The following is a 27132-nucleotide window of genomic DNA, read 5'->3' as shown; positions in this document are numbered from 1 at the left end:
CACACTTACAATGACGTTAAGCCACTTTTGTCAACCAACACTTTAAAACACCTTGTATCATTTTAATATGCTGTAATTTACACTGCATTGCTGTTAATCATATCATTAATTTCATAGTAAACTGCCCTCTCTCACCCTTTTTATAGTCTAGTCGGTTGCTGAGGTTTAAATTGTCTTTTGCCTCAATAAAAAATGTTATAGACTTGTAGTGATTCTGATATAGTTATCTTACTGAGAAGCTAATTCACTCACATTTACTTATAAATACATCTTTTGTAAATCTAAATAAGATCATTTGTGAATATTAGTCAATTTTCTATAATGGAGGACAGATTACATTTTCTGCACACTCATCTCTTCCTTCATTCCACAGTGATGATGAAAGGATGTGACTGGTGGAAAACATGAAAGGCTATTTAACCCCTGACTCTGTTTCTTTTTCTTTTATGTCTCTTTCTGTCTGTCTGTCGCTTTCTTTCCCACTTCCTGTTGAGTAAAGTCGGTGTCAGCGTACAGAGAGAGAATGTGCTGTCTGAGGGTTTCACTGTGTTTTGGTCTGGACTGGTGATGTAGTGAGCCATTAACAGCTATAAGAGCTCCGTTACCCACCATTTATGTTAAGATGAAGATGTGTAGATAAATCACTTGTTACTGTAAAATGAACTGTAATGAATGCCTTCTGACTGGAACAAAGTACACTGAATAATGATATTAATATTAAGTTGTTTTGTTTTTAACTAAAAGGATTACTTAAATATATTTCTATTCTGACAGAGACTTAAAATTTTTAGTAGTAGTCAAACAGTGAGCTAGCTAGCTAACAGGTATAAGGTGTAGCTCTCTGTGAATTTGTAGACTATAACACATCACAGCCAAAACTGTGTTTTAGTTATCACGAGAATATTTTAGCATGTCCTTAAAAATACTACATATTGTTGAAATATTTGTGTTGTTTGATGTTACCTTTTGAGGTCAAATATGATGTGTTGTTAAAGGGTATAAGCTGTAACATCTCCTACACCTTTTTCAGACTGCAGATATCTTTTAAGTTGTGTTATTGTGTTGTTTTCATCTGTGGTATTTGAGTATCTGCCTCCGTTTTATATGTCTATGTATATATGTGTGTATATGAATGTGTATATTTATACATATTACCTGATTATTTCTGTTATTTATTGCAGACCCGAAGTAAATTTCAAATTTCAATAGTTTACAAATTTTTAGAGCTATAGCTCTTAAGACAACGCTGACTACAACAGCAGCTAGTAAAACACACATAAACAACACTAGCTACTTTCTTAGCTTGAAAACAGTGAATTTATGAGTAATGACAAACCACAGCAGCCAATATTCACACTATCCTCAGCTAATTCATGAATTTCACATCATTATAACACCAAATAACTGCCAAGAGAGAAACTAGTGCTCAACAACTGAATAAAAAACAACGTTTAAATGATTCACACTATAAAAAGGTCAAACAGCGTCAGTTAGAGACACATTTTCATCAAAGTTTCTCTGCTTACCCTTAAGAATATTTGATGAAGCGACACTATACACGCGACTTCACGCCATGTCGACTCCAACGTCTGTATATTTCTTATTATTCCTGTGTGGGGAAAAAAATCCTAATTCATGAGTAAAAATGATGAATTTCTCTCTTTCCCAGAGGTTTTCATTTCAGCTCTCAGGCAGAAGTTGGGAGCGGGTTGGAGAGACGGTGTGGTTTCGTGAAATGCATCCAATCACATATCAGGTAGGCGTTTCCCTGCGCTGCAGGATGACAAAGTTTGTCTTTGATTGACGGAAGCTCTCCACCAATCAGAACCCGGAGCGCTATTTTATGGAAAGACCGAGGGTGAGCTACTATTTATCGGAAGTGACGTCTCACCGAGCAGCATGTTTTATAGGTGTGTCAAGTTTACCAGAACAAAACAGGAAAGCTGTGTTAGTATGGATTCAAACTAAAAAAATATATTATACAAGATCCAAGATTCAACATGTTTATTGTCACTCTGGTTAAACGAGTACAACCGTGTCAAATACTCTGGCTGAGAGGCTCCATTACAGAAAAAAGTAAATAATAATTCTGTATATAAAAAAGATATATGAAATATAATTTAAAAAAAATAAAAGCAATACAAAATATACATATGTATTTTTTTGAAAATATATACATTTTGAAAATATATATATATAACTGATGCAAGAGATTTCCACACATTTAGATCTATGCAGTGTTTCACTTTACTTTTTAGCTTTCGGTCTATCAGACCCTCATCAGAATATACATTATAGAGATGTATGCTGTGATGAAGGTCTGATATCAGTTTGTACTAACTGATAGTTCCAGCACCTTAACAAAGATAAGCCGGGCAGAGCGGTGGTCATCCTGCATTAAAAATATATAAAGTATATAAAAAGACAGAATCAAGACACAAAAAGGTTGCATATGGTATTCAATCACTGGTCTGACAAATATTGCACAGAGGTGTGTGTGTGTGTGTGTGTGTGTGTGTGTGTGTGTGTGTGTGTGTGTGTGTGTGTGTGTGTGTGTGTGTGTGTGTTATTTATTTAGTAGTCTTATGGCCTGAGGGGAAAAAGCTGTTCCTCAGTGTGCTGGTGTGTGTTTTGAAACTCCTGTACCTCCTACCTGAGGGCAGCAGGGAGAACAGGCTGCTGCTGTGTGGATGGTACAAGTGTACAAGTGTGTACAAATCTTAGTCTTCAAGGTTCGTTCAACCACAAAAATGTATCAAACTATTGATTTTAATCTCAGAAGCAGATATGGAATAATATATTACCAAAAAGTACAAATACAAATACATATTTCATTGTACTTTTTGCCTAATGTATAAACCTAATTTTAGTCTGAGGAAAAAAAACATAAATTACAGGGCGTGAAAGCTCTATTATCATCTAGCTTGACATTAGAAGTTGCAGCTACAGTTTTTTTCGTTTGTTTATTTGTTTTGTTAGTTTTTGTTGTTTAAAGTCATGATGTTACACACTCCGGTACAGCAGGTGGCGCCATGCATCCTTAACGTTGGTAAAACCAAAGAAGAAGAAGAAGGCTACCACCAGAAGCAGAAAGCTCAGAGTAAACCACATGCTGGATTGAGGTGAACGTTGTTGATGTATAACTTTACACTTTGGTTATTCCTCGACTCTTTTTAAGCATATAATGGTTTTACTGTTACGTTGTTTGTTGTGTCTGTCTCGCCTTTACATTTTCTTACGCAGAGTCAATGCCAGAGAGCTAGCAATAGTTAGGAGATGCTAGTAACAGGACTTATGAGAAAGCCAAGTAAAAGCGAATACTGCAGTAACAACAGAAAGAAAATAGTTTAAGCATGTGTGTATTTATGTATAAAATGTGTATGTGTGTGTGTCAAAGGGAGAGAGAGAGATGGTGAAGGTGAAGGGTTGAATTTGTACTGGTATCTGGTATCTGTAACTGGTATCCCTTCTCACTCAACCTCTCAGATGATTTGAATTTGGAAATATTGCTCTCACATAAACACTCTTGCAGTCATGGAAGTGACTTAACTGTTGGTGCTTTTACAGGGCAGAGTCATGGTGGTGAAGAAGAAGACAGCCAAAGTAGAGGCTGTTGTTTTGGACGAGGAGAATCTGCACAAGCTGATAGGTAAGCTGTGCTCACTGATGCTGTGGTTACTGAAAACACATGCAAATCCTATAGGTGCTGCCCAAAACTATAAGTGCACAGAGCTCTTTCAGACTAGATGTCTGGACCTTCCACTGCATGATGTGTGTCAGTTTTAATGTTTAACAACGTGTGTATCTTGGTCTTTCTTAGCATCTCTCTCTTTGGATGGAGGAGAAGATGGAGTCAGGCAGGTTGCCCAGACCTTACAATCCTGTTTGAAGCTGACAGAGCCAGTGCAGCAGATCCAGCTGGTTAAAAAGGTTGGTTTGGAGAGCAGTTGAAGGCATAATGATAATAGTAGTGATCAAAATAGCACTGTATAACAACAAGATTAATGTGTGTCTGGGATGATATGCATTATCTTGTCAAGTATTCTCTCTAAAGCATTACTGACAGTATATAACCAGCGTGTGTGTGTGTGTGTTCATGCTGCATCAGGCAGGGTCCCAGCTGGAGGCACTGAGTGAAGAGCAGCCTGATGGAGCTCTCTTAGAGGCCTGTCTACACACCCTGGCTCTGGTCTACACCTCCCTGCAGGCCAAGAACCCTCTACGACGGGCCATTGCCAGGTACAAAGCTAAGATTAAGTATTCTTAGTTTGAAATGAGAAGGAGAAGATGTGGGAAATTCTGTGGTCACTAGCTTGGGACGTAACCAGTTGGCATCACAGATTTTATTCTGCCTTCAGAAGAGAAACAGCAAGAACTGATCCCTCTGTATTTGAAATCCTAAGTCCTGCTGTCATATCATTTAAAATAAATATCTCTACAATCTTCTTAATGAATATCATCCTCTCATGTCACAGCTACATTTGTGTCATGCCAGAATCACACTTTTATTTGTCAGTTTTCTTAAGTCCACAACTGTTCAGTTTGCAATTGAAAGCTGCAAAAAAAAAATGCAATAAAGCTGTTTTTATTTGGTTGTAAGAATATAATTTTGGATCACAGTCTAAAAGTGTTGGCTCTACAAGTTTGTTATGTCTTATTTCCACTTTGTTTGTGTGTACAGTACATTATTAAGCTCTCTGATAAATAACATGTCTCTGTGTTGCTCTCCTCAGTACCCTGGGTTCAGTACCAGCCTGGCTTCAGGAGCGGACTGTAGCCTGTCTGTCTGCCTGCCTGTCTGACTGTCTGTCCAACCCAGCTTCAGACCAATATCCTCACATAGTAGACACTATCGCTGCCTGCGCAGACGGCTTCCCTCTCGGTGAGTGGGTGATCGATTGTGTTTGTTCTCACAGCTGATATATACTTCTTTTGATCACCTCCTCTTGTTGAGTTCGATAAACAACTGTCTTTGCCGTATCCTCTATCTCCAGGTGAGAGATGCATCAACAAACTGCTGCAAGAAGGTCAGTGCCCAGCTTTCTTGTGAAAGTGTTACATTAGGGCTGCAACTAACAATTACTTTAATATTTGATTAATCTGCTGATTGTGTTCTCAGTTAAATGATTATCCACTTAATGTACAAAATGTCACAAAATTGTGGAAAAATTGCCCACCACAGTTTCTCAGAGCCCAAGATAACATCTTCAAATTGCTTGTTTAGTCTGACCAATAGTCCAAAACCCAAAGATATTCCATTAACAATGATGTAAAACTGCGAAAACAAGCAAATTATCTCAATGGAAGAGCGGGAACTGGTGAGTGTTTGGCATTTATGCTTGAAAAATGACTGAGATGATTATTTGATTATCAGCTCTACTCTAAATGAGGACTGTAATTTTGAGAAAATCCTCTTGTTGACTCTCTTCTTATCTTCGTAGTGCTGCAGTTCCTTCACAAAGGACTTAGTGAATACCTTCACCAGAACAGGTATGAAGGCATATCCTGTATTTCTGTACATCTCCCCTTTCATATCTGTTTTGTACTTATTTATATTTGGCATTTAATTTTGTCTCAGTGTTACACATTGAAAGTTAACAAGTTAGTGCGTACATTACTTGCATTACAATATACTTTATTAAACCCCAAATGCTTTATTTCCTCGTTACCAAAAAGTGTAAAGTGCAAAAACTCATGCTGATACATGAGATACATGCTGATACATGAGAACCTGGTCACTGCTGGTATTCACAATATGTGATCTGTCTCTCTGTGTGTCTCTGTCGCCCCCTGCTGTTGTTTTAGTGGTCTGGTAGGCCGTCACATAGCTCAGGCCCAGCTGATGCATCACTGTCTGACGGCAGTGAAGACGTCCATGCTGGTGATTCAGAGATCTCAGGAGACCATCAGTGCTGCCCTGCAGGCTGCTCAGGATCACTGCAAGCTGGAGGACACACTAAGCAGCCTGCTGAGCTGCTACATACACATCCTCACTGACGGTAAGACATGGAACTCACTGACAAGTGCAGAGATTCAGCTTAAAGGGAAAATTTGGTAGTTTTCAACCAATCATTTTGTGTCTAATGGGGACAATGATTTTTGAGATTGGTCCAGCATTGAGTGAGAGTGCTTCAGCCACCAGATGCGAAATGGGCTGCAGTGTAATCCAATGGGGCAATAGTGCACCGTCAATATGTCCAAGTGCTTGTTTTTGCCACTGACAGGCTCAGATTGTTATTATAAGTGTCTGACAACATTATTGAATGTTGAGTCTCGTCCTGAAATTTTGCAAGAGTTGTTTTCGAAATCAGCTAAATATTTAGCCATGACTGAGTTGGAGAGAATGACGCTGGGAGGAGTTTGTTGTGTTGGAGCACAGAAAGCTTAGCTTAGTGTTATCTAAAAGATTTTCAAAGTCATGCCTGATTACTTAGCTGATTTCAACAACAACTCAACTCTCGTGAGATTTCAGAACAAGACTTCTCCTTGAGCGACCTTTAAAGAGGTTTACGCCTAGACCTGCTTTCATCTAATTGCCAATATATCAGTCATTATTTGCATAGAAAACGAATGTTGCAAATATCGACTGTTACCTGTAGATCTTGTACACAGCAGCTTTTGAGGAGCAGTTATATTGCAGTTCCTTGTCATTAGCACACAAGTGTTTCTTCACACTTAGACCTTCATGACCGCTCAAAGATTTTGATTATGAGACACTTAAACTTGCAAATGAGAAACAATAAATCACAAATGTAATGCACACAGCACACACTCTCCCCTCTTTCCCTCCTCTGTTCCTCTCCCTGCCTATAGAGGAGTTCATCCAGGCAGTCCAGAGCACCGCCGGCATGGCTGTAGTCTTGTTAATCAGGTCTGTCATGGGTTCTGGAGATGAAGTTGCTTCTGTGGTGAGTTGAAGATTAAAAGTGTACAAAATATTTAACTGTATGTTCTGAATGAGACTGTCTTGTAAAGTAATTATCTTGAATATCTTTACTTTGCATTTAACACGTAAAATACAATGTCAATCTTCAGGAATACAAATGTAAACTAACAAAGCAGCATCTTGAAATGAGTGTACGGTAAAATCAATATTTAGCTGCTGTCTTATCTGAATCAGTAAATCACAATGTAATGTGAAACAATGACATCATATTAAGCTGTATTTCTGTATCTTGGTCCTTCTTGTTTTTGTTTTTGTGTATCAGGTGTGCAGTTTGCTGTGCGGCTCAGCGCAGGGTTTGGAGTCGGCCCCTCAGTGGCTCAAGCAGAGGTGTGAGGGTCTGTGTACCAGTAGTCGCCCACCAGGTGTCTCTCTGTATCTGTGTCATGGGGCTCTGGCCATGTTGAGCTGGAAGGGGGCCCTACCAGGGCCACAGTGGGAAAAACTGCTGCTGTTGGTCCCAAACACACTGCTGGATTTAGATGTCAGGTACTTCCAAAAAACTGATTCCCATTCAGTAGTGACTACTGTAAATGTTGATCCTTTCTTCATTGGAGAATCATCACAATTGAAACGTGTCTCAGAAGTTCTTCTGAATGAAATATCCTGGTGTTGTCTAGAGCTTGGAAGAAATTGTGATTGCAGGTTTATTTAAGAAGTTTCTGTTTATCCTCCCTGCTGTAGTATAAAGGAGTCCAGTACAGCTATGGTGGTGGCTCGGGTGTTGACCCTGTGGAGTGGAGCTGCCTTGGACTGCCTGCAGGGGGAGACGCAGCCCTGCCCTCCCAGCCTCCAGCAGTCACTTAGTGGAGGTTCTGATCTCCAGCGACACCTCCTGGAGCATATCTACTCCCACTGGGAACACCCACTAGATGGAGTACGCCACCAAACCCGCTCCCTGTTCCGCAACCTCCTCCTCCTCCATCAGCACACCGACCTGTCGACCTCTGACCCAACCAAGGACCCTTACATCACAGAGCTCACCCAAAGCTTGCTGCGACTGGAGTGGCACATGAGGGGAAAGTACGGCTCATTAGGCTGTCTTGTGGAGCTGCACGGGGCGGGGTACCTGCTTGAGATTCAACCACAGCTGCCTTCATGTCTCCTGGGATTGATGGGTGACCAGACCCTGGCTCCGTATGCCAGCGACCTGCTGGAGAGGCTGTTTGTTAGCCACAAGGCGCAGCTAGCTGCTGAAGCCAGCGCAGCAGGCAAGACAGCCACAGAGGACTGGATGGAGCGTTGGCACCAAACATGGGTCACCCCCTTGCTACAGGTGCTGTGCCGTGCTAGACTGGACCAGACCACTTACATCCTGGACTATTTCCTGCCCAAGCTGCTTCGCTGCAGCCCCTCCAGTCTGGCACACATGGTGCAGGCCTTGCAAGACACACCGCCCTGCAGCTCAGGTAAAGGTCGTCTGCACAAACAAACACACTTACATCCTTTACATCTGTATCTACTTTCTTTTTTCCCTTCTGGTGGTTGCTCTATTGGTGTCTCTTCACTTAAAGTGTTTTTTCTCGTTAGGTCCTTCAGGCAGCAGGGGTGCGCTGGGGGCTCTGATGACGTGCCTGCGGGCAGCCAGGGCTCAGGGTGTTGTATTGTCTTCAGAGGAAGGTCTGTGGGGAGGACTAGTGCCCCTCTCCCTGCTCCAACAAGCACTGGTACACAAACATGATCAAGTGAGTGCATCTGTGTCCTGAAGTGTGTATACTTGTGAGTCTTGTGTATGTTTTTATAAATTTTGTGTATGTTTAATTCCCATTTAATGTTTTTGTGCATCTCTTACTGGCCAGGTAAGGATGGATGCTTTGGGCTTGGTGTGTGAGAGCCACCGCAGCACTGAGGTTCTGACCTCACAGGAAATGGACCTTATCCGCCACTTCCTGCTACCCAATCTCAACAGCCAATCACCAGGTGTCAGACAGCAGACAGTCAGCCTGATGAAGAAGGTCAGTCATTGACCTCACATCATCTTTGGTGTTTGAAAACGGTTCTCGATGGATTTTATTTTCTCATTGCATTGGAAATGTTGAGCTGGTGACGCACAATCAGCACGTGTTCTGCTCTGTTCCACAGTTGCTTTGTAGAGTGAAGGACAGCACTCAGCTGCTGCAGAAGAGACGGAGCCAGGAGAGAGAGCAGCAGCAGAGAGACAGAGACCAACACACGCTACATCTGTACAAGGTATACCACACACACACACACACAACACATGAATGCAAAGTTTCCGACAAATATAATCAGCTTAGCTTTCCCTTAGTGTGGATTTTTTTCCCCAATGTTGTATTTTTTAGTTTTGTTTTTAGAAATGCTTTTATTTAAATGTGTGTGTGTGATCCAGGAATTCCTGCGCTGGCTGTGTGTGAGGCTGTTGGAAGTTTTGCTTCCTGGAGCTTCCTTCTCTAAATGCCTCATGTCCCTCCACCTGCTGGGTCTACTGGGCCAGCTCTTCACCTTCAGCACCGGTATGTGTACTGCTCAGCAGCAGAATCACTACATTTTACAGTTTCACAGCATCACATCTGTGTAAAAGACACACTGTTTCCATCATTACAGTATATTTTAATTATATGTATTGACAAGGATACAGGAATAAATATAATGCTCTGAGTATTGATAATAGTGCTGTCGCAATAACCGCAATATTGCAATACTGCGCCACCACGGTGGATGGCGAGCAACCACCACAACCGCGCTATGTCCTCTCTGGAGGATCCCACCCGCCGTGTGCAGCGTCTCACATGCTAAGCGTCTCACCCGGTCAGCCCAGTGAGCTGACCAGGGGGTCTGTGCAGATGCTCGGTAGTTAAAAACACACCTGTATGAGTACTTTGTCTCGGTTATATGTTTAAACTCTCCTCGGTCACCGTGAAAGCCGAGCTGCCATTAAACATGCGATGTAAAGTAGTTTTCCATCAATCATACAATCTAAAGGCTCGTCCAGCCAGACTCCATTCATAAATCCCAGGTTTAAGGGGACTTGGCTGTAGGCCAGTGTTTCCTGCCACAAAATGATTTAAAGTATTTTCTGTGTTTGTCAGGTACTGCTGCTCTATTCGGCCGACACATAATCAGACTAACATACCTTGATTTGCACAAAAAAAAAGGTGCTATGCTGCATATCGCGCTGTTGAGCCACCCTGAATCACTGCTGAGGAAGCTCCTTCACTGTGACAACCCAAATTGATAATACATATAATTACACCAATTTTAACTGTAACATCCGAACCATGGGGGTGCCTCATACTGCAACTTATCAGGCGGAACAGCTGTTCACCATAAAGATCAGAACACAGTGTTATATGTGTCCAGCACACTCAGAGCAGTTTTTAGTTTAGTGCTTTGCTCAAGGACACCTTGTCGTTACCCGAGCAAACACTTTTCATCACTGGCTAGCCTCATCACTTTGATGCTAACCTGATACTCTAGCTGTCTGAGCATATGCCCTGCCTCTTCTCACTCTCTGTCTCCTCTCATCCTTCTTTATTTCTACCTCTGTCTTTTCCTCAGGATCTGATGGGTTTGCCCTGGGTGAAGTTGTGACCTCCACCCACGCTCAGAATGTCCTCTACTGTGTAGCCAGCAACTTCCTGGAAGTCAAACAACTAGCCTCCACGCTGCTACGGCAGCTCCCTCCATCAGCTGTGGGACTACAGGTTAATATGAGGGTCAAGCTCAGCCACTCAACTGAAAAAAAACTATAACAGCCCATTATTCCAAACACTAGCTTTATGCATAGTAGCTGGATTCCATAATCATCAACTTCTGTCGTGGTATTCATTTGATCTCACTGTGCTCTTTGTGATGTTAGGTGCCAGAGAGGATGCGTCGTGTTCTTCAGGCTGCTCTGGACCTCAGCACCAGCACCAAACCCTTTGACAGCGTCACAGCAGCCCACCTGCTCCACCTGCTGCTCCACCAGCCGGACCTGATCCAGGCACTGCGACACTGTGCCCAGGAGCAGGGCGTCGATTTCCAGCCTACGTCCTTACCCCCTCAGGCCTCTGAGGCCGTCACCTTGGAGCTCAACACTCTGGCTGGTAAGATCCAGGAGTCTCATCTAAAACCGTTGCATGCGCACAAAACGGGGCCTGAAAGAGGCGTGCGTCACTTCCCATGCAATCTATAAAATGTGATTTATAAAAACAAACTTGATGGCAGCATGTGTGCACCTGTATGTAAACTCTGACCCTTGCATATGGACAGTTTGGAGACGGGAAAATTGCGACGCAGATGGTGAATTGAATCAGAGCACACTGGAGACATGGTGGTGGCTGCCACACACACACTCTGCCTTCTCCAATCACCTCACCGGCACATCTTCACCACCTGCACTCATATATGGACTGTGTAAATTAGAAACACCTGTATGCTGGATTTTGGAGTAAATATAAATGAATACAGTGTTTATTTTATTGTAGCTATCGAGTGTGCGTGGTGTATAAACTACTTAAAAGTGGTTAACTAGGAACTGGCCGGCTGCAGGGTGTCCAGTAAGAGCTCAACCAGAGATGTCTGACTTTACGATCCACAGGAATGTTTATTGACGTTGTATATGGTTGTTTTGGGTTACACACATAACACATAAGAAGTCCAAAAACAGGGAAATAAAACAGTAAAAGTCTGTTCGAGTCTGTTGCGGTCTACCCTCTTCAGCTGCCCGAGCACAAGTGAAGAGCGAGAGGATACGCTGACTCTCGACACTGATTGGTCAGGCGTCTCGAGACAGAGAGACTGATCGGTCCAGCCAAAAGAAACACATGAATATTTTTGCATTGACCATTTGTGGTTGAATATGGGGGTGTAGAGGGCAGGATACAAGGATGATCCACATGCACACACTTCCAGGTGGATTTTGAATTATAAAGGGAAATACACGTGCATTCATGCGTACACACGATTTTATAAATCTGATTATTTTTTGGCGCGCACCATTCTCAGCTTTTGTGCCCACGTACATTTTTAGTATGGATCCTACACACTGTTTTATAAATGAGACCCCAGATGTGTAGCCCTTGTAGATGTATGCATTAGACTGACATAAGTAGTATGCTATAATAGGCTATTGATATGTATTGTGTTGTTTTTCTGTGCTCAGTGATTCAGTTCTTGCTGCGCTGTCTGCAGTCAGAGGTGTCGAGGGCGGAGTCGTCTCTCTTGCAGGCAGCTGCTTCCTATCCTCTCTACGGCAGAGCTCACTGCATCACTGCTGTCCTGCAGCATCTGGACACAGAGTGAGAACAATCACATCCCAAACACTCTACTTCCATTTACATTTATTTGCTGTCGGCACCAAAATTCTGGTGCAACAGCACACTGTATTTGAAGATCAAATTCAGTCTTGACCTTAATCACATGCTCTGTGTTTTGATTTATGTTTGTGTTTAGGAGTTTGAGCCACACTGAGCAGTGGAGGTGTCTGGTGTCGGAGCTGATTGCGATGTGCTACAGGATGTCTGATGTGGTCTCTCCTGTAGTTCAGAGCTCCTCTCCAGAAGGACTAATCCCCATGGATACTGACTCAGGTGATCTGGGTTTAGACTGTGCTGCATACACTCAATAGGCATCATACAAGGACATTTTCATAATCTTGTCTTAAGCCTTTTACTTTTATGTACCGAGTCTGATCCAGAAAACTCTCCTGACTGCACCAACTTTTCCTAAATTGCTAATGTGAGTTTGAGGAGTAGGTGAGATTTGATCATTAGCATATATACGGCTCACCCAAGAGAAAAAATAAAAAATTCACACCACGTTGCTGTTGGAAATCAGCAGATGAAAACATAACAAATTTAGCATTGTCAGTAGCTCTATTGAGGGACCACAAATATTACTATGACTGTCATCACTGAGCCATACTGCAACATAATTCAAGAAGGAATGGTTTGATATGAAGTTAGATGCCAAAGCAAGGCATGACTAAAACAGGAGGCATTTAAGGGAACGTGACAGTCATAGGGATGAACGACAGAATACATCCTATTAGGTGATAATGGTAATGCCCAGAAGAAGTCGCCCTGGACGACTTGCTTAAAAAAATATGGCAATGAAGTAAAAAAGAAAAAAAAAAAGGCAAAAGAACTTCTCAGTAAATTAGCATGCCAAGAGAAAATTTTAGGTTTGAGAAAAGTGGTGAATACCACAAGTTGTCTTAAATCACTTGTATGTGCCACTTAACGAATCTGTTTGTAGAAGTGCTTGTTACAGGAGGCCCATTGTGCATGTCTCTGATGGTCTTACTGATCATCAAAATCAATTCCCCATGAAATTTGGGGGAATATTTTAATCACTTTGCCAAAAAATACTAGATTTTCCAAAGTATTATTCACTCCTGGTGTCAAGTTTTGCAGCAGCATGTAATATCCCAATAGTAGCAAAAAGAGAATATTTTGGAGTTATATTTGAATTTGATGGAAGCATCCAAACATAGATATAGAAATGTACACAGGGGAAAGGACACATTCTGACAATATGATTATATATTGTGTGTTTGAACAGATACCTCAGCAGGACTGCAGAAGATCTTGCAGGAGATTCAGCCCAGAGACACCAATGATTTCTTCAACAATGCCAGAGAGCTGGACACACATGACGGAGATGATGACGCACAAACCCAGACCACACGCACACCGTCACTAGATACAGGTGGGTTACGGATCATTATATCACACTCAGTCTGTTCAACATGCAGAAAAATACTTTTTTTACTCTTTCTTGTGTTTACTTGTGAACTGAGGGTAACAAATATGAAATATGAAGCTTGGTTCTCAAATTGTGCACAAGCTATGCCTCATTAGTCTAAAGAGTCTATATTTCACTAGTATAATTTTCATTGTTTACTAGACTGTGGAAAACCACTCAAGTCGTCACTGCTTGTGGGTGCTATATCAGTGATGTCCTGACGGGGGCAGTGTTTGTCATTTTTTTTTGTGAGCTATATTTACACAATACACAGTCTGTCACTTATTTAATGATAATCTAAACTACTGTAACTTCACAGTCATAAAGAAAATTAATCGGCTCTGTAGTGTGTGTGTGTGTTTTCGCTGCGTGTAGTGTATGTGACCCAAAATAAACAACCCACATTAATGAGTAGACACATTATGAGACTGTTTTTGGTTTCCATTCAATAGACAGCTTTAATGTGGTACATTACATAACAAAACAAACACATATTTCAGTGTAAATTATTAAGAGTTTCAAGAAGTGATCAAACTTTTCCCTTGTTTTTTTTTTGTTTTTTTTTTTCATGTGTGTGTGTCTGACTGTGTGTGTGTTGCTTCCAGGAGGTGAAGGCTACAGGGTGACAGCCCAGATGGTGCTGGTATGTTGCTGGCGGAGCATGAAGGAAGTAGCCATGCTGCTCGGACAGCTGTGTCAGAGCCTGCCTCTGCACTACACCAACGACAACGCACGCACACACCCCGGGCTCATCAGAGAGGAACAGGTGAAACCCTGACGTGACGTACACAACACACTCGCACACATGCCTCGCTCACGTTTCCTTACCGCCGTTACCTCATATCGCGTTTGAAGCAGTCGTTAGCGTCATTATGAGAGTCAGAGAGCAACTGTCACTTTCATTGTTCTTGTCCCGACCACAGACTGTGTGACGCTAAACCGGTTTAATTAATAAGTGTTGTTAGCCTTTTGACTTTACTATTCAAAGCCTGATATACAGACGGGTGAGAAATTCAAGGAAAAACCAACATAAAGTGTCTTAGTAAGGTGTTGGACCACCATGTGCTGCCAGAACAGCTTCAATGTGACTTGGCATTGATCCTACAAGTCTCTGAACTCTACTGGAGGGATGAACACCATTCTTCAAAAAGATATTCCCTCATTGGGTGTTTTGATGATGGTGGTGGTCGTCTAACATGTCGGTCCAAAATCTCCCATTGTTGTGGGTTGAGATCTGGTGACTGTGAAGGTCATAGCATATGATTCACATCATCTTCATTCTCATCAAACCATTCAGTGACCCCTCCTGCCCTGTGAAATGGGGCATCATCATCCTGGAAGAGACCACTCCCATCAGGATAGAAATGGTTTATCATATGATAAAGGTGATCACTCAGAACAACTTTGTATTGATTTGCAGTGACCCTTCCCTCTAAGGGGACAAGTGGAGCCAAACCATGCCAGCAAAATGCCTCCCAAAGCTAAACAGAGCCACCAGATCCCCTCACTGTAGCCATCTGTAGCTTAATTCCTCTGTGCCATAACACTCCATTCTTGGCCATTATAAACATACTGTTGAAATTGGCGACATGTTCCTTCATTACCATGATCAAGGGCACTTAATGTTATTTTTGAGTCAGTTCCACATACACATCTTGCTGCTGTAAATACCTGCCAGTCCACCAAACCTGTAGCTGAACTTAGTCCTGACGAAAACAGTTTTTCCTCCTGTTTGAGTAACATTTACTCAAAACAACAGTGCCTAGATGTTTCTAAGGATATTATTTAGCCTTTTTACAAAATGAAAACATATATTCGTCTTCATTAGCAACCAACGGCTTGGTTGAGTGCTACAAACAGGGTAGGGAAGTCGGAAAATGCCTTTGTTTTGGTCTTTTCCTGGAATTTCTTGTAAGTAGGGTGTTTTGTGGTTTGAAACATGGACAAATATTTAATGGCAGTAATTACTCTAGATTAGCAACTTCAGTCCAAAAATATCACTTATCCATGTCAATAGGTATGCTTCGCTCCACTGGATTGTTATCAGGGTTGATACTAACCTCATTAAGTGAATCAGCTATTGGCCAGAGTTGATTGATCCACATTAGATATAGTTTCTTTGTCAATTTCAGTGTAAAATTTGTTTTTGCTATCATTTACATTCATTCAGTCCAGGTAAGCCACAGACTCAGTATTTTTGGTACCTTGATTTTAAATGTAGTGGAAAGTTACCACCGTTATTGAATTGATAATCAGAATATTGGGAGCAAGAAAGTCAGATGAATTGTATAAAAATCCTAATCTGCCTGTTGTGGTATTCCACTAGTTATGTTACATTTAGAACCAAAATATACCAAAATAGTCCAAGCTCTGCTCCCTCCAATGAGTTTTTTTGTGTGTCAGTACCTTTCCACATCTGACAGAGGGCTCCCCAACATATCCTGCTACCGCTCATCAGCTCTGTCTTCTCGCCAGTCTTCCTGCTTCATTGTCACATGGGAATTGGATGATTAACAAGGTTAACCAGGCAACAACAGCTGAGCTGTGGTAGCGTGTTCCTGAGAACGCAGACGAACATTCGGGAATTTGTGATCTCATGCAATGACGGTGGGACAATCTAAAAATACGGATGACTGCCCAACCTAACGTGTACACTCAGTCGTAGAAGATGTTTACATCCACACCCTCCGTATTCCATAGAAATAGGTGTCATTTTTTCACTGTATGTGTGTGGAAGTACTGTAGCAGGGGAATTATGTGAACGTGTGTGTTTGTGTGTCTGTGTGTGTTTGTGACACCATGCTGGGAGGCTCTTCAATTAGCATCCGCCCTCGTTAGCGCCGCGCTTTCATTTGAGGCCCGACCCTGCTGGTTTAACGGCCGCGACGCCCCTCCCTTTCCACTGCATTCTTTCCAAATCACTTCCACCACCAGCAGGAAAACACTGAGCACTGCGAACAACACACACACACACACACACACACACACATCGACACACACGACACACACACACACACACACACAGACTGACACACAGACAAACTCACACAGGAATAGTTGTCTGAGTGGTTCAGCATGTTAACGTCCATAATAACATGGGTACCAGACATAGTCTGTGTTTGTCAGTGTAGGGGGTAAAGTGTGTGTTTGTGTATGTGTGTGTGTTTGCTTGTTGACTATGTATTTACACTCCTGAGAGAGAGAAAGTAGGTAGTAAGTATGTGCTGAATGTGTGTTTTAGTGTGTGATCGAGGGCCATAGTTTTTACCATTCAGGCTTTTTATAGTTGCTGTTTTTCTCTTTATATCGTTGTAAATTTAATAAATGTGAGTTTTGGACTGTTGGCCAAACAAAACAAGACATTTAAAGACGTTAGCCCAGGGCCCTTAGAACCATTAATCCTACAATGGAAAAAATTAGGAAATCAATAATGAAAGTGATCAGTTGCCTGATCAGAATCCGTCCTTTACTGTCCCATACTATTGCCTAAAAAGTGCACATTATTTTTCTCATCAAATCACAGATAAAGATCGAAAAGGCCTGAAAAAGTTTGAGATTTGGCTCATGACACCTGCAGATTCTATGTGACGGAGCAGAATAACCAAATCATAGCAACTAAATAACACTGACTAAATAATCCTCAGCATTTGTTTTCATTTCTTTTGACCACCAGATGCTTGCATAACCGATATATGTGAGATTACAGCAGTTAAGTTGTGATGAAAAGTATTTTCCAGTAACTTAACTGATGGTGGAGCAAGAAAGTATTAGAAAGTTTTTGAATTGTGAAACACACGCACAGGGCTCAGTTTGGCACATCGCAGCTTGTAAATTAGTTGTTCAGTTCCATGAAAGTTTCCAAGAGTTATTGAGTATTCCCTGTAAAACAGATGGACACAGTGAGATGTGTTTCCCACCGGTCAGAATATCAGGCGCTATGAAACAGCCAGGGTCTCATTAACTGTCGCTACTGAAATGGATTCGATAATGATGTCACCACCACAGCGTAATGAAGAGATAATTGACGGTGATATCATGGATACCATGTTGTCCTCTGTGGTAACTATGGCGGTGGGCCTCATTACATAACCGATGATTTAACAAACTCATGCTGAGGAGCACACAGACAAGAGGAAAATCTGAACTCCTGTCCTCTCTGTCCTCACCGCATCCTTTTTTCTTTTTCATTCGCTTGTCATCAGTTCCACACTTTTGCGTGTGTGCATGTGTGTGTATGAATAGTGTGTGTGTAGCATTAACAGTCGGTGGGGTGATTTCAATAGTGTTTGGAAAGTTGGGCCTGGCTAAGTCTGTGCGGACAAAGTCATTTTGCCCTACCGCAGCGATGACATGCATGGGCATATGTGTTTAGTGTGTGCGTGCATGTGTGTGTGTGTGTGTGAGAGAGAAAGAGACCAAAACACATCTCGTTCCAGCCAGCATCCTGTGTTACATCCTTGTTGGCCCGGCAACACTGCAGATGTTTCTGTCACTGGGCGGCACCATGGCAACAGCAGCAGTTGTTGATGTGCAGAGATGATGATGGTTTGATTTTTTTATTTTTTTATTTTATCTTTTCCTTTATTTCTGCTGATGATGAATTAAAGCAGCAGAATGTTTTCATTTGCACCATAAGAGTTTGATTTCATTCATTACTGTTGGTGAGTCAAGGAGGTGTGACTGAAGATTCTTTAAATTGGTTTCATGGTTAAGGAGGATGGAGTAGCTCGTTTGACATCCTGACAGGGCTTTACAAAAATTGGGTGTGAGCACACTTGTACTGTACAGTACGTTTGTGACAGACCACCAAAGTCGCTGGTTAGCTGGAGTTTGACAGCTCTGGTGTTTATTTGGCATGGCTCGGCCTGGATTGGTTGGAGCCCTTCGGGAACACAGAGGAGACAGACCATTTGTTTGGCCGCTCTGTAGCTAAGAGAAAAACACACCCACATACACACACGCACACTGCTATTAACACAATAGGAACCCTGTGTCTGTCATTACTATATACTTCCTACCTAGCACACTATACAATTTACTTTATGCAATGTATACCAGTGTACACATGCTGTTGTTTTTTAATTTTGCTCTTCGACATTCCCACAATTGAATAAAAAATATACTGTTCATACGGATCTCCTTTGCCAGGTGTGCAAATCGCCTGCCCACAATAGAATAAACTGGAGTGTTTATAGGGAATAGTGAATAAGGAAGTGATTTTGGACACAGCATAAGACTTCTTAGGCTGCATAGAACTAAAAAGATTTTGCACAGGTAGCAAATAGGAGTTTAGGCACAGCTGTAGAGACTAAAAAGCTACTTATCCAGTTCCTGTCACTACCATGACATTCCTATCCATAATCATTCAGGAAATAGAGAATCTCTTTTGGACATAATTATCATTTTGATACTCATTTAATTGATCCTTGTTGGGGAAAACTTCAGGACAATGACAGCAGTACATATCAAGATTTGCAGAGTCTATGAAAATACATGGATGGAATGGTTTTGTCCTTTACATTTCTCTCCAGGGATAAAACTGCCATGTGTCTTAAGATCACGTAATGCTTATTCTTCATCTGCAAGCAGTTTATCAGCTGTTCTCCTGTAACTGTCAGTCACCGCCACTATCAGGGGTTGAGATGGATATTAGGTAAGTCTCATACTTTCAAACTTGAGGACTGCAGGCACTTAGGTGGAAGCTGAGGTCTAGGGATAGATGGTTTATTTTGTGTTTTGGTCAGTGCATTTTTCATGCTTCCAGAAAAAAATCATATTACAAGATAAAAATGTTAAAATAGAATTTATAAATACACAAGCTGTACTGATATAGATCCTAGATTTCTAGAAGTTTCCTGGCTTGATTTCCTCTGTTGTTCTGAAGGTTCCAGACATGGATTCTTACATTTAAAAAAAAAAAGGTCATAATCTGCTGTTTCGGTTGTTAATGCAGGGACACATGTGAGAAACAAGCTTTTAAAAGGCACTGGTGCTCTGATGGTTGCACTGGATTTAATCAAGTCTTAATTTATTGACTTGACTTGACAATTACAAACAGTACAGCTAATATTACAAACGTTAAAGTCTTTGCCTGATGCCAAACTGTTTTCAGTAGACTTGTAGAAGAGAAGAAAAATGAAATGTGCTAATTATATGTAGTAATAGAAGAATCTGAAATATAACTTTGTGGCTTTCTAATCTCCGTACTATCTCTAAACCACAACCTCATAATTCCTCCTGTAGATTGCAGCATTTGGCTTGAGCAGCAACAACAACAAACATTATCAGAGTGCTGTCTAACCCTCGGCTGTCAAGGGAGAAGTTGGCTATTTGGGTCACTGTCACGGCCCTGAGCCATACATGTAATTAGACTTGGGAAACTTCGTTCTCCGCACATGGAAGTTTTTCTGGGAAACGGGCACGTTTGCAAACAGGAAGTTGACGTCTAAATAAAGCCCTCCCCTACCCCCTGCCCTCCCCCCACCCCGCGCAGGAAGCTTGCTCGGCCCTTTTAAACACTTACACAGACGGGAGCCTTCTGGAAGGAAGCTTTAAATAGGCGAAGCCGCGGCCCGGCTCGGCCCAGCTCAGCACCGCAGCGGTCTGGGCCCGGCAGCCACGGCCATCTAACAGTGACTGTCGCTGCCATTTTTACTCCGGTGAGGTCAGGCCTGTCCTGGGAGTCCACTCTGGCCACCAATGTGATAAGTCATTGGGCTTGGTACCGCTGTGGTTTACTCAGTCCATACTTTGGTGTTTAAGTTAGTCCACTTTAGGTCTGCAGGGTCAGTTGAGTTTATTGACCAGTCATGTGGCCAAAAACAGGCTGCCTAAGCCCTACATTTTTGTTTTATTCATTTTCATTCTTCACTTCTTTTTTAGTTTATCCATTTTAAACATTTTTCATTTATTTCTCTGTTTTAATACATTCTGCTGCTTTTGATTCACCAGCGTTAATGCATTACATTAGGGTTCGTCAGTGAAGGTTTCAATGACTGTCGTAACCCTGGTTCATCTGTGGGTCTGCGTCTGTGTTAGTTTAGATGTTGTGTCTAACCCCACATCCCCCACGGGGCTGTCGGGATTTTTTTTTTTTTTTTCTTTCCTTTTCACACACGGCTTTTTGCACCAGGGCCTTGCCACCCCTCCCTGTGCCCTCCATGCCACCCCTGACTAAGTCGGGGCCTGGCCGCCTCAGTGGTAGCGGTGATACCACAGCCTTAATGACAGGGCAGTGGAGCTCTGCGTCCGCCTCGCCCTGCCGCCTCACCTGCAGCACACTCACCAGTTTACACACTGCCACAGAAACGGCACTCAGTTATGTGTGTGTGTGTGTGTGTGTATAGTTAGAATAATGTTGCTAACACTATTACTAACTGGATGGTTTTACTGACGGTGGCCATTATGTGGATGTCTCAGCGTCCTTATTTGAACACACTTGTCACGCTACTGACATGCCGCTCTCACGCTTGACATGCTCAATGCTCACTGGCTGAAAACTAAGTGGTGTCTCTGAAACAAGAGTGTAGCCAGCTTCACTTTGCTTGCCAAACAGAGAAAAGGCTGAAGAGGGATTAGGTAATACAGTTCATCAGTGAATAATCATCTTCGCTATATCCTGCTGTTATGTTTTTAGTCATTCTTGGAAGAAAATGAAGCATTTCCTATCTAAAGGACACAGCTGGTTGGGGAAAATGTGCATTTTACCACTGTGTTCCAGCATTAGATTCGCCATGAGCGGGATTACATCATTTACAGGGGTGAGGTTGGGTGGAGGGGTAATTGTTTTTGTATTATATTGAGTTTATTGCATGCATTTAGATGTAATTACTTGACCTTACAAAAGAATTCACACACAAACACAAAGTCGAGCGTCCAAAAGGGTGGTTACGTGTAGAATTTAATGCCTTCCTCTTTTTTTTTTTGGTCCCGCCAGAGGAATTCCCACTGAAAGCATGTATCCATGAGGAGTGTTCATTTTGCAGTGGATTGTACAAAGTTAGCCTTAGCTAGTTAAGAATCCAAAGAAGTGCATGTACTACGGCATGTCAGCTGACTATTTTCTGAACTTTTAACAAAAAACTCATAAATATAACCAGTGGACAGAGGATGATGCTAAATTCAACATGAGTCACTCTCCACCTTGTTTGTTTAGCCACACACAGTACATATCAAATACATATACTGTAAGTACTACAACAAAAGAATATTTATCAAGTGTCTACAGCCATGCTAGCAGCCCTGTGATGCTAACATCAGCACGCTAACATGTTCACATTGACGCTGCTGATGTTTAGCAGGTGTAGTGTTCACCTTGATCACTATCTTAGTTTAGGGTGTTGGCATGCTAAGATAAACCAAAGTGTTGGAGACATTAAATATTTGACCTAGTGATGCATTAGATGAAAAGGATTAAGGGATCACTAAAGTTATTACAGTTCATCCTGTGGGTCAAATGTGTAGCAAAGTTCATGTAAATGCATCCAAGAGTGGTCAAAACTGTCAACCTCATGTTACTGATAGAGGAAAAGTTAGGGGATCACCAAATTCACTGGGGACCATGAATGTCTGCTGAAGATTTCATGGCAATCCATCCAATAATTGTTAAGATATTTCAACCATTATAGTCTTTATTAGATTAATACAGTAATGTAATGTGATGCAATTATGTAACAGCCTGTTATTATATGTGTCCACATGAATGACACGTATTAACCAGGTAGGTAGAAGTGCTGCCCTTTGCACATCTGCTCATGCTTCTTCTGTGGTTAAAAAAGAAACGCAGAAATGTCAAATAGCATAGCCGCCTCTGATTTTGGTTTGCAGAAAATTCATCTTCCAAGAGTGAAAGCAAGATAGTCCTGCTACCTCATATTTCACCAGTGTAGAGGGACACACTTCTCACTGCCTGCACTGTTTTAAATGTTCAGGGGGTGTTCAGCCTTGCATGTCACTAGGTGCACATAATCCTTTTGACTGCCGTTATGTCATTTTGACCCTTTGTAACGGGTCACAATCATTTCTGCTGCGGGCTAAAGTATCAGATTGAGTTTTTGAAGTCAAACAGTATACCCTCCCTGCCCAGACGCACGCACACACACACACTCACATATCACACACACTCACACCTAGAAAGCACTATTGCCCTTGTTACGATTGAGTGGCTGATTCTCTCTCTGTCTCTGTGTTACAGGTGGAGAGTGTAGGCCTGTACTTCCGTCAGCAGCTCCTGCAGTCCCGTCATCGTGGCGCCTTTGAACTGGCTTATGTGGGCTTTGTACGCCTCACCGACATGCTGTGCAGGTGTGTGTTCACATTCAGGGCAAAGGCCTGAAAGGTAATACTGCTGAATGACTATGGGCATTAGCTTCCCTCATGACGCTGAGTGTTACTCTGCCTTGTCATTAACAAGAAGACAAGTTCTCTCAGCATCACTCCTCAGATATAATATACCGTAATTACATCAAGATTTGATAATTGATATTATTCATCATCTGCAGCCCTCTGGACAACCAACAGAGACGCATGGGCATGAAAAATGTAACCTGCTGATAGAATATGACAATGCAATACACCTCACATCAAGTCTAAAGCTGACTAATTAACAGTTAGTGTCTCGTTCGTTGAATCCATACATGAACGGAAATGTAAAAACAACAATTAGAGATTTTAGGGGGAGTTACACTGGAACTATTTTTGATAAACAACAGCTTAACTATCCGCCCAGAGCTTCTGTCAAGTATCTCCTGCCATAGAGCTGCTTGCCAGATACTGAACTCAATGAACACAGGTTTTGGTTTTGGCTACTGTACAAGCGTGATAGTACCAAACCTGGCAACGTCCCTGTGATGACATGACTTCAGGAAGCAAGGAAGCTGTCGTTCACTAAGTAATAGTTCAACCACATAACTCCCCCTCAAGCCATAAATTGTCATTTTTACATATTTGTTTTTCTTGATGTGTTAATCAGTCAGTTTTAGAGGGATTGGTAGGTGCTGTTTCCAGTCTTTATGCTAAGCTAGGCTAACCAGCAAAAATATTGATCTGTGCCTTTAACTGAAAGATGTTATACCTCTCATACAATAATTGTTCTCTTTTAAGACATCAGTCTAATTATGTTATTCCTTAGAATTATTGCAATAACAGAATTGAATCTACAAGATCTACTTTCAGTCAAAAGACCATTTTAGTGATGGGACACTCTGATCATATCAAGGGGAAAATCTATTAAAAAATCATTGAGGATATCACCAAATTCATATTTCAGTTTTCAGTTTCAAAGCTACTCATGCACATTGGACATTACTAGACAGATGGAGCCTCTGTGGCGACATGCTGCCAGGAGCAACATTAAACTCCACACTCCACATCACCTCCGCTATTCATGGAAATAATCCCTCCATTATTCTCCGGAGGGGAAGAGGAAAAAAGTAATAATCCTGAACAACATGAAAGAATTTCTCACTTTCTTGTTACCTCTCTGTTTTCCTCAACGGCTGGCTACGGAAGATGTCTTTAGCCTTGCGGCAGGTGACGAACCACAAAACCGTGGCAGCAGTGTTGACTTTGAACCACCCAGGACTGAGCAGTTCAAACCAAACTCACTTGTTTTGTTCTTGTACCGAAACCAGCGAAAGGCTAGTGTGTTGTGTAATGAGGGCGACATTCTAGTGGTTGTGTGGAGGAGCGCCGGGAGTATGTGTGTGTATGTGCCGTGTTTGTGTTCTGCTCCGGGCCTGTGTTGATGTGAGTGTGTGTGTGTGTGTGTTTGTGTGTTTTCAGGAGGGGAAGAGCAGTGTGTGGATGGTATGCAGGCCGTGTGCTGGGTTATGGGGTGTTGATTGCGGGGTGCTTAACCGCAGCCTTTTGATGCTCTGCCTTTGGGATCTGGCTCCGCTGTGTTCCACTGTGTTTCCACTCTCTCTCTCTCTCTCTCTCTCTCTCTTCCTTCCATTCTTTCTGTTTTTGTCTTTCTGACTGAGTTCCACACTTCCCCGGTTAGTCATGTGCATTTATATCTCCCAGTTGTTTACAGCATATACCTCACTGTGTGTGTTTGTCAATGAGGATGTGTGTGTGTGTGTGTGTGTCCCTTGTGTGTTTGACAGAGTACGCTGGAGTGTGCGCCGCGCCCTCGCTCGGTCCTCCACACTGGATTGTTTTAATTCGTCCTCTTCGCTCCAGTGGCTCTTGTTAAACGGCTGCTTCTTACAGAACAGGGCAGAGCGGTTTCTTGTGGGTGTGTGTTTGCCAGACCTGCTTCTGATCATATTCTTAGCATTTGTTTTAAAGTGCTCGGAGTACCAGATGCCATAGAGAACAGTGTAAATGAATCAGAAAGGGCAGCAACGTCTTTTGTAATGTTAAAGGAACGCGCACAAGTAGGTTCACGTGAGACAACAGCTCCACATTCATTGTGACTGATGCAGGTGGAAGCCCTTAGACACTTTCTGTGGAGCCACTCGTTCAGAGTATTTGAAAGCTAATCAAGTATAATGTGTTGTTGTTCTTAAGTAATCACTCAATGGCAAACTCCATGAGAGCCATCACCACAGTTTTTCAAAGAGGTTATATAAATAGCAAAGACCCCCAGTAGCCAAATAGTTACTGCTCATGCCACATAACTGCAACGTCCCTGGTTCGATTCCAGCCAGAGACCTTTGTTGCATGTCATACCCATCTCTCTCTCTCCCCTTGTTTCCTGTCTGCCTCTTCACTGCCCACTGTCCAATAAAGGCAAAAATGATAAAAAATAATAATTTTTAAAAAAAATAATAATTTGCAGCTACTCTGTGACCTTGGTTAGGTTGTTGGGTATAATCCTTTTACCAGTAGTGCGCTGATGGTTCCCCCACTGGTTCAGTGAGGCTTACAGGTGAACTGATAGGTGTATCTTGCTGTTATAATCAAATAATAATTGTAAATAATTTGCAAAGGTTAAAGACATGCAACAGTGAGCAGTGTGATTCTCCTCCTTGGTTTGAATACATGGTTATACACTTCAATGAATACAAATACTGTAATAACCATTCAAAGTTGAGTTATTCTACATTATGTATAAGGGTGCACAAAATCATTATAGTACATCATTCAAATACACAGTTTGAAGTGTTCTTGTGTATGAAAATGTAAAAGCTGAAAGATTCAACATGTGTATAGGGGCCCTGTTACTGTATGTATGACCGTGTTTATGTTTTTCTGTGTGTGTGTAAGGAGTGGAAGTCAGGCCCTGCAGCAGCTTCCGGCCCACTGGCTGTCGGAGGTTCTTGAAGAGGTCAAATCCAGCGACCCGTCGTCCAAACTGTGTGCCACACGACGCAGCGCTGGAATCCCCTTTTATATTCAGGTGTGTAAGCATGATGCTAGCAAGAATTTAACAGAACAATCAGGCACAGTTTGGGATGTTTCTCTCAAGTTTCGGGTCATTGCTTCTTCTGTAGCAGGACGTTTTCCCACCAGCGATCATAACCGACACCAGACTTATGTAAAGTCTACTGCAGTCTACTGGACTGGTACAATGCGCGACTAGACTTTCCAGTATGAGTTCTGAAGAAGACAAATCAGGACATATTTGGCAAATTACAAATTCTAAACAACTCTGAACAGTAACATGAGCACATAGATTAGAATTCGGTCCAAATTAAGGGCATGATATGGAATGTGTTGGGGTGTAGGGTTGGGGAACAAATATTGGAAAAGTTGTCTGAGGTTTAGTAATAGAAACCATGTGCGTGTGTGTGTATTTGTGTTCCAGTTTATTCCTAAATGTAGTGCAATCAGCAGTTCTTGGCATGCCCCTGGAGCACTCATGCTGGAAGAACATTGGGTTTTTTAATCCATCTGTCTTTTTTTTTTTTTTTTACTCACTGACACACTCACATAAACACTCATAACACACACACACTGTACACACATACACATACATACACACACACACACTGTCCTTTGGTTGACCCCTTTTCGTAGTTACCAGTCCCACACCTCTATTATTGTGCTGTAATCTCTGACTAACCCACCTTAACACTTGACTGACTCACTCTGTTTTTCTGCCGCAACTCGCTTCTCCACTTCCTCTGATTACTGATATTAAAACTAGACGTGACAGGGTTCATGTTTTATCATAGCAGTCATTTTGGAGTGGGTTTGCGCTTTCATGTGGTTTTAGGTACGAGGCGCACGGCTGCACCGCTGACATCACCGGCTCTCCTGTTTTTTCATGCGTTTGTGTGCACAGGCATGTGGGCTGTCTAAAAAGTGGTCTTTCAAAAGATTTATTTTATTTTTTTAAAATTGGCTTTAAATATAATTCCAGGGTTCAAAACTACTAAATTTGACCTCCTGAAATAGGCAGCCACTGCAGTAGTAAAGTAAGAAAAGAGGAGAATAATGAGGCAGAAGACTGAGGGTTGAAAACAAGGGTGGATGAAGGGAGATGGGGAGACAGAGAAGATAAGATAAAGGAGGAGAGCCCGACAAAGTGGAGGAAGTCTGCGGAGAGGCAG

General features: G+C 42.1%; 2 protein-coding genes across 2 annotated transcripts in view; one reads left to right on the top strand and one right to left on the bottom strand.

The window, feature by feature from the left end:
• The window catches only part of plekhh2 (pleckstrin homology domain containing, family H (with MyTH4 domain) member 2), a 32278-nt gene extending 30549 nt beyond the window's left edge, over window positions 1-1729 (bottom strand). Inside the window, exon 1 of the mRNA XM_067609420.1 lies at window positions 1527-1729. The gene's annotated coding sequence lies outside the window, so the exon portion shown is untranslated. The remainder of the gene's footprint in view (window positions 1-1526) is intronic.
• Window positions 1730-3023: 1294 nt separating this feature from the next.
• thada (THADA armadillo repeat containing) overlaps window positions 3024-27132 on the top strand; it is a 99439-nt gene continuing 75330 nt past the window's right edge. The window contains exons 1-23 of the mRNA XM_067609419.1: window positions 3024-3122; window positions 3568-3649; window positions 3821-3930; window positions 4109-4239; window positions 4734-4882; window positions 4995-5027; window positions 5442-5490; window positions 5806-5999; window positions 6814-6908; window positions 7209-7432; window positions 7628-8352; window positions 8474-8628; window positions 8743-8898; window positions 9026-9133; window positions 9291-9414; window positions 10460-10605; window positions 10761-10989; window positions 12048-12183; window positions 12338-12474; window positions 13448-13594; window positions 14236-14396; window positions 22824-22933; window positions 25844-25976. Coding sequence (XP_067465520.1) covers window positions 3577-3649; window positions 3821-3930; window positions 4109-4239; window positions 4734-4882; window positions 4995-5027; window positions 5442-5490; window positions 5806-5999; window positions 6814-6908; window positions 7209-7432; window positions 7628-8352; window positions 8474-8628; window positions 8743-8898; window positions 9026-9133; window positions 9291-9414; window positions 10460-10605; window positions 10761-10989; window positions 12048-12183; window positions 12338-12474; window positions 13448-13594; window positions 14236-14396; window positions 22824-22933; window positions 25844-25976 — 3525 coding nt within the window. The 5' untranslated portion in view covers window positions 3024-3122; window positions 3568-3576. The remainder of the gene's footprint in view (window positions 3123-3567; window positions 3650-3820; window positions 3931-4108; window positions 4240-4733; window positions 4883-4994; window positions 5028-5441; window positions 5491-5805; window positions 6000-6813; window positions 6909-7208; window positions 7433-7627; window positions 8353-8473; window positions 8629-8742; window positions 8899-9025; window positions 9134-9290; window positions 9415-10459; window positions 10606-10760; window positions 10990-12047; window positions 12184-12337; window positions 12475-13447; window positions 13595-14235; window positions 14397-22823; window positions 22934-25843; window positions 25977-27132) is intronic.

This window comes from Thunnus thynnus, chromosome 14, assembly GCF_963924715.1.
Source record: "Thunnus thynnus chromosome 14, fThuThy2.1, whole genome shotgun sequence".
NCBI lineage: Eukaryota > Metazoa > Chordata > Actinopteri > Scombriformes > Scombridae > Thunnus > Thunnus thynnus.
Note: the sequence above shows the minus strand (reverse complement) of the source record. Positions and strands in the feature narration are given on the sequence as shown.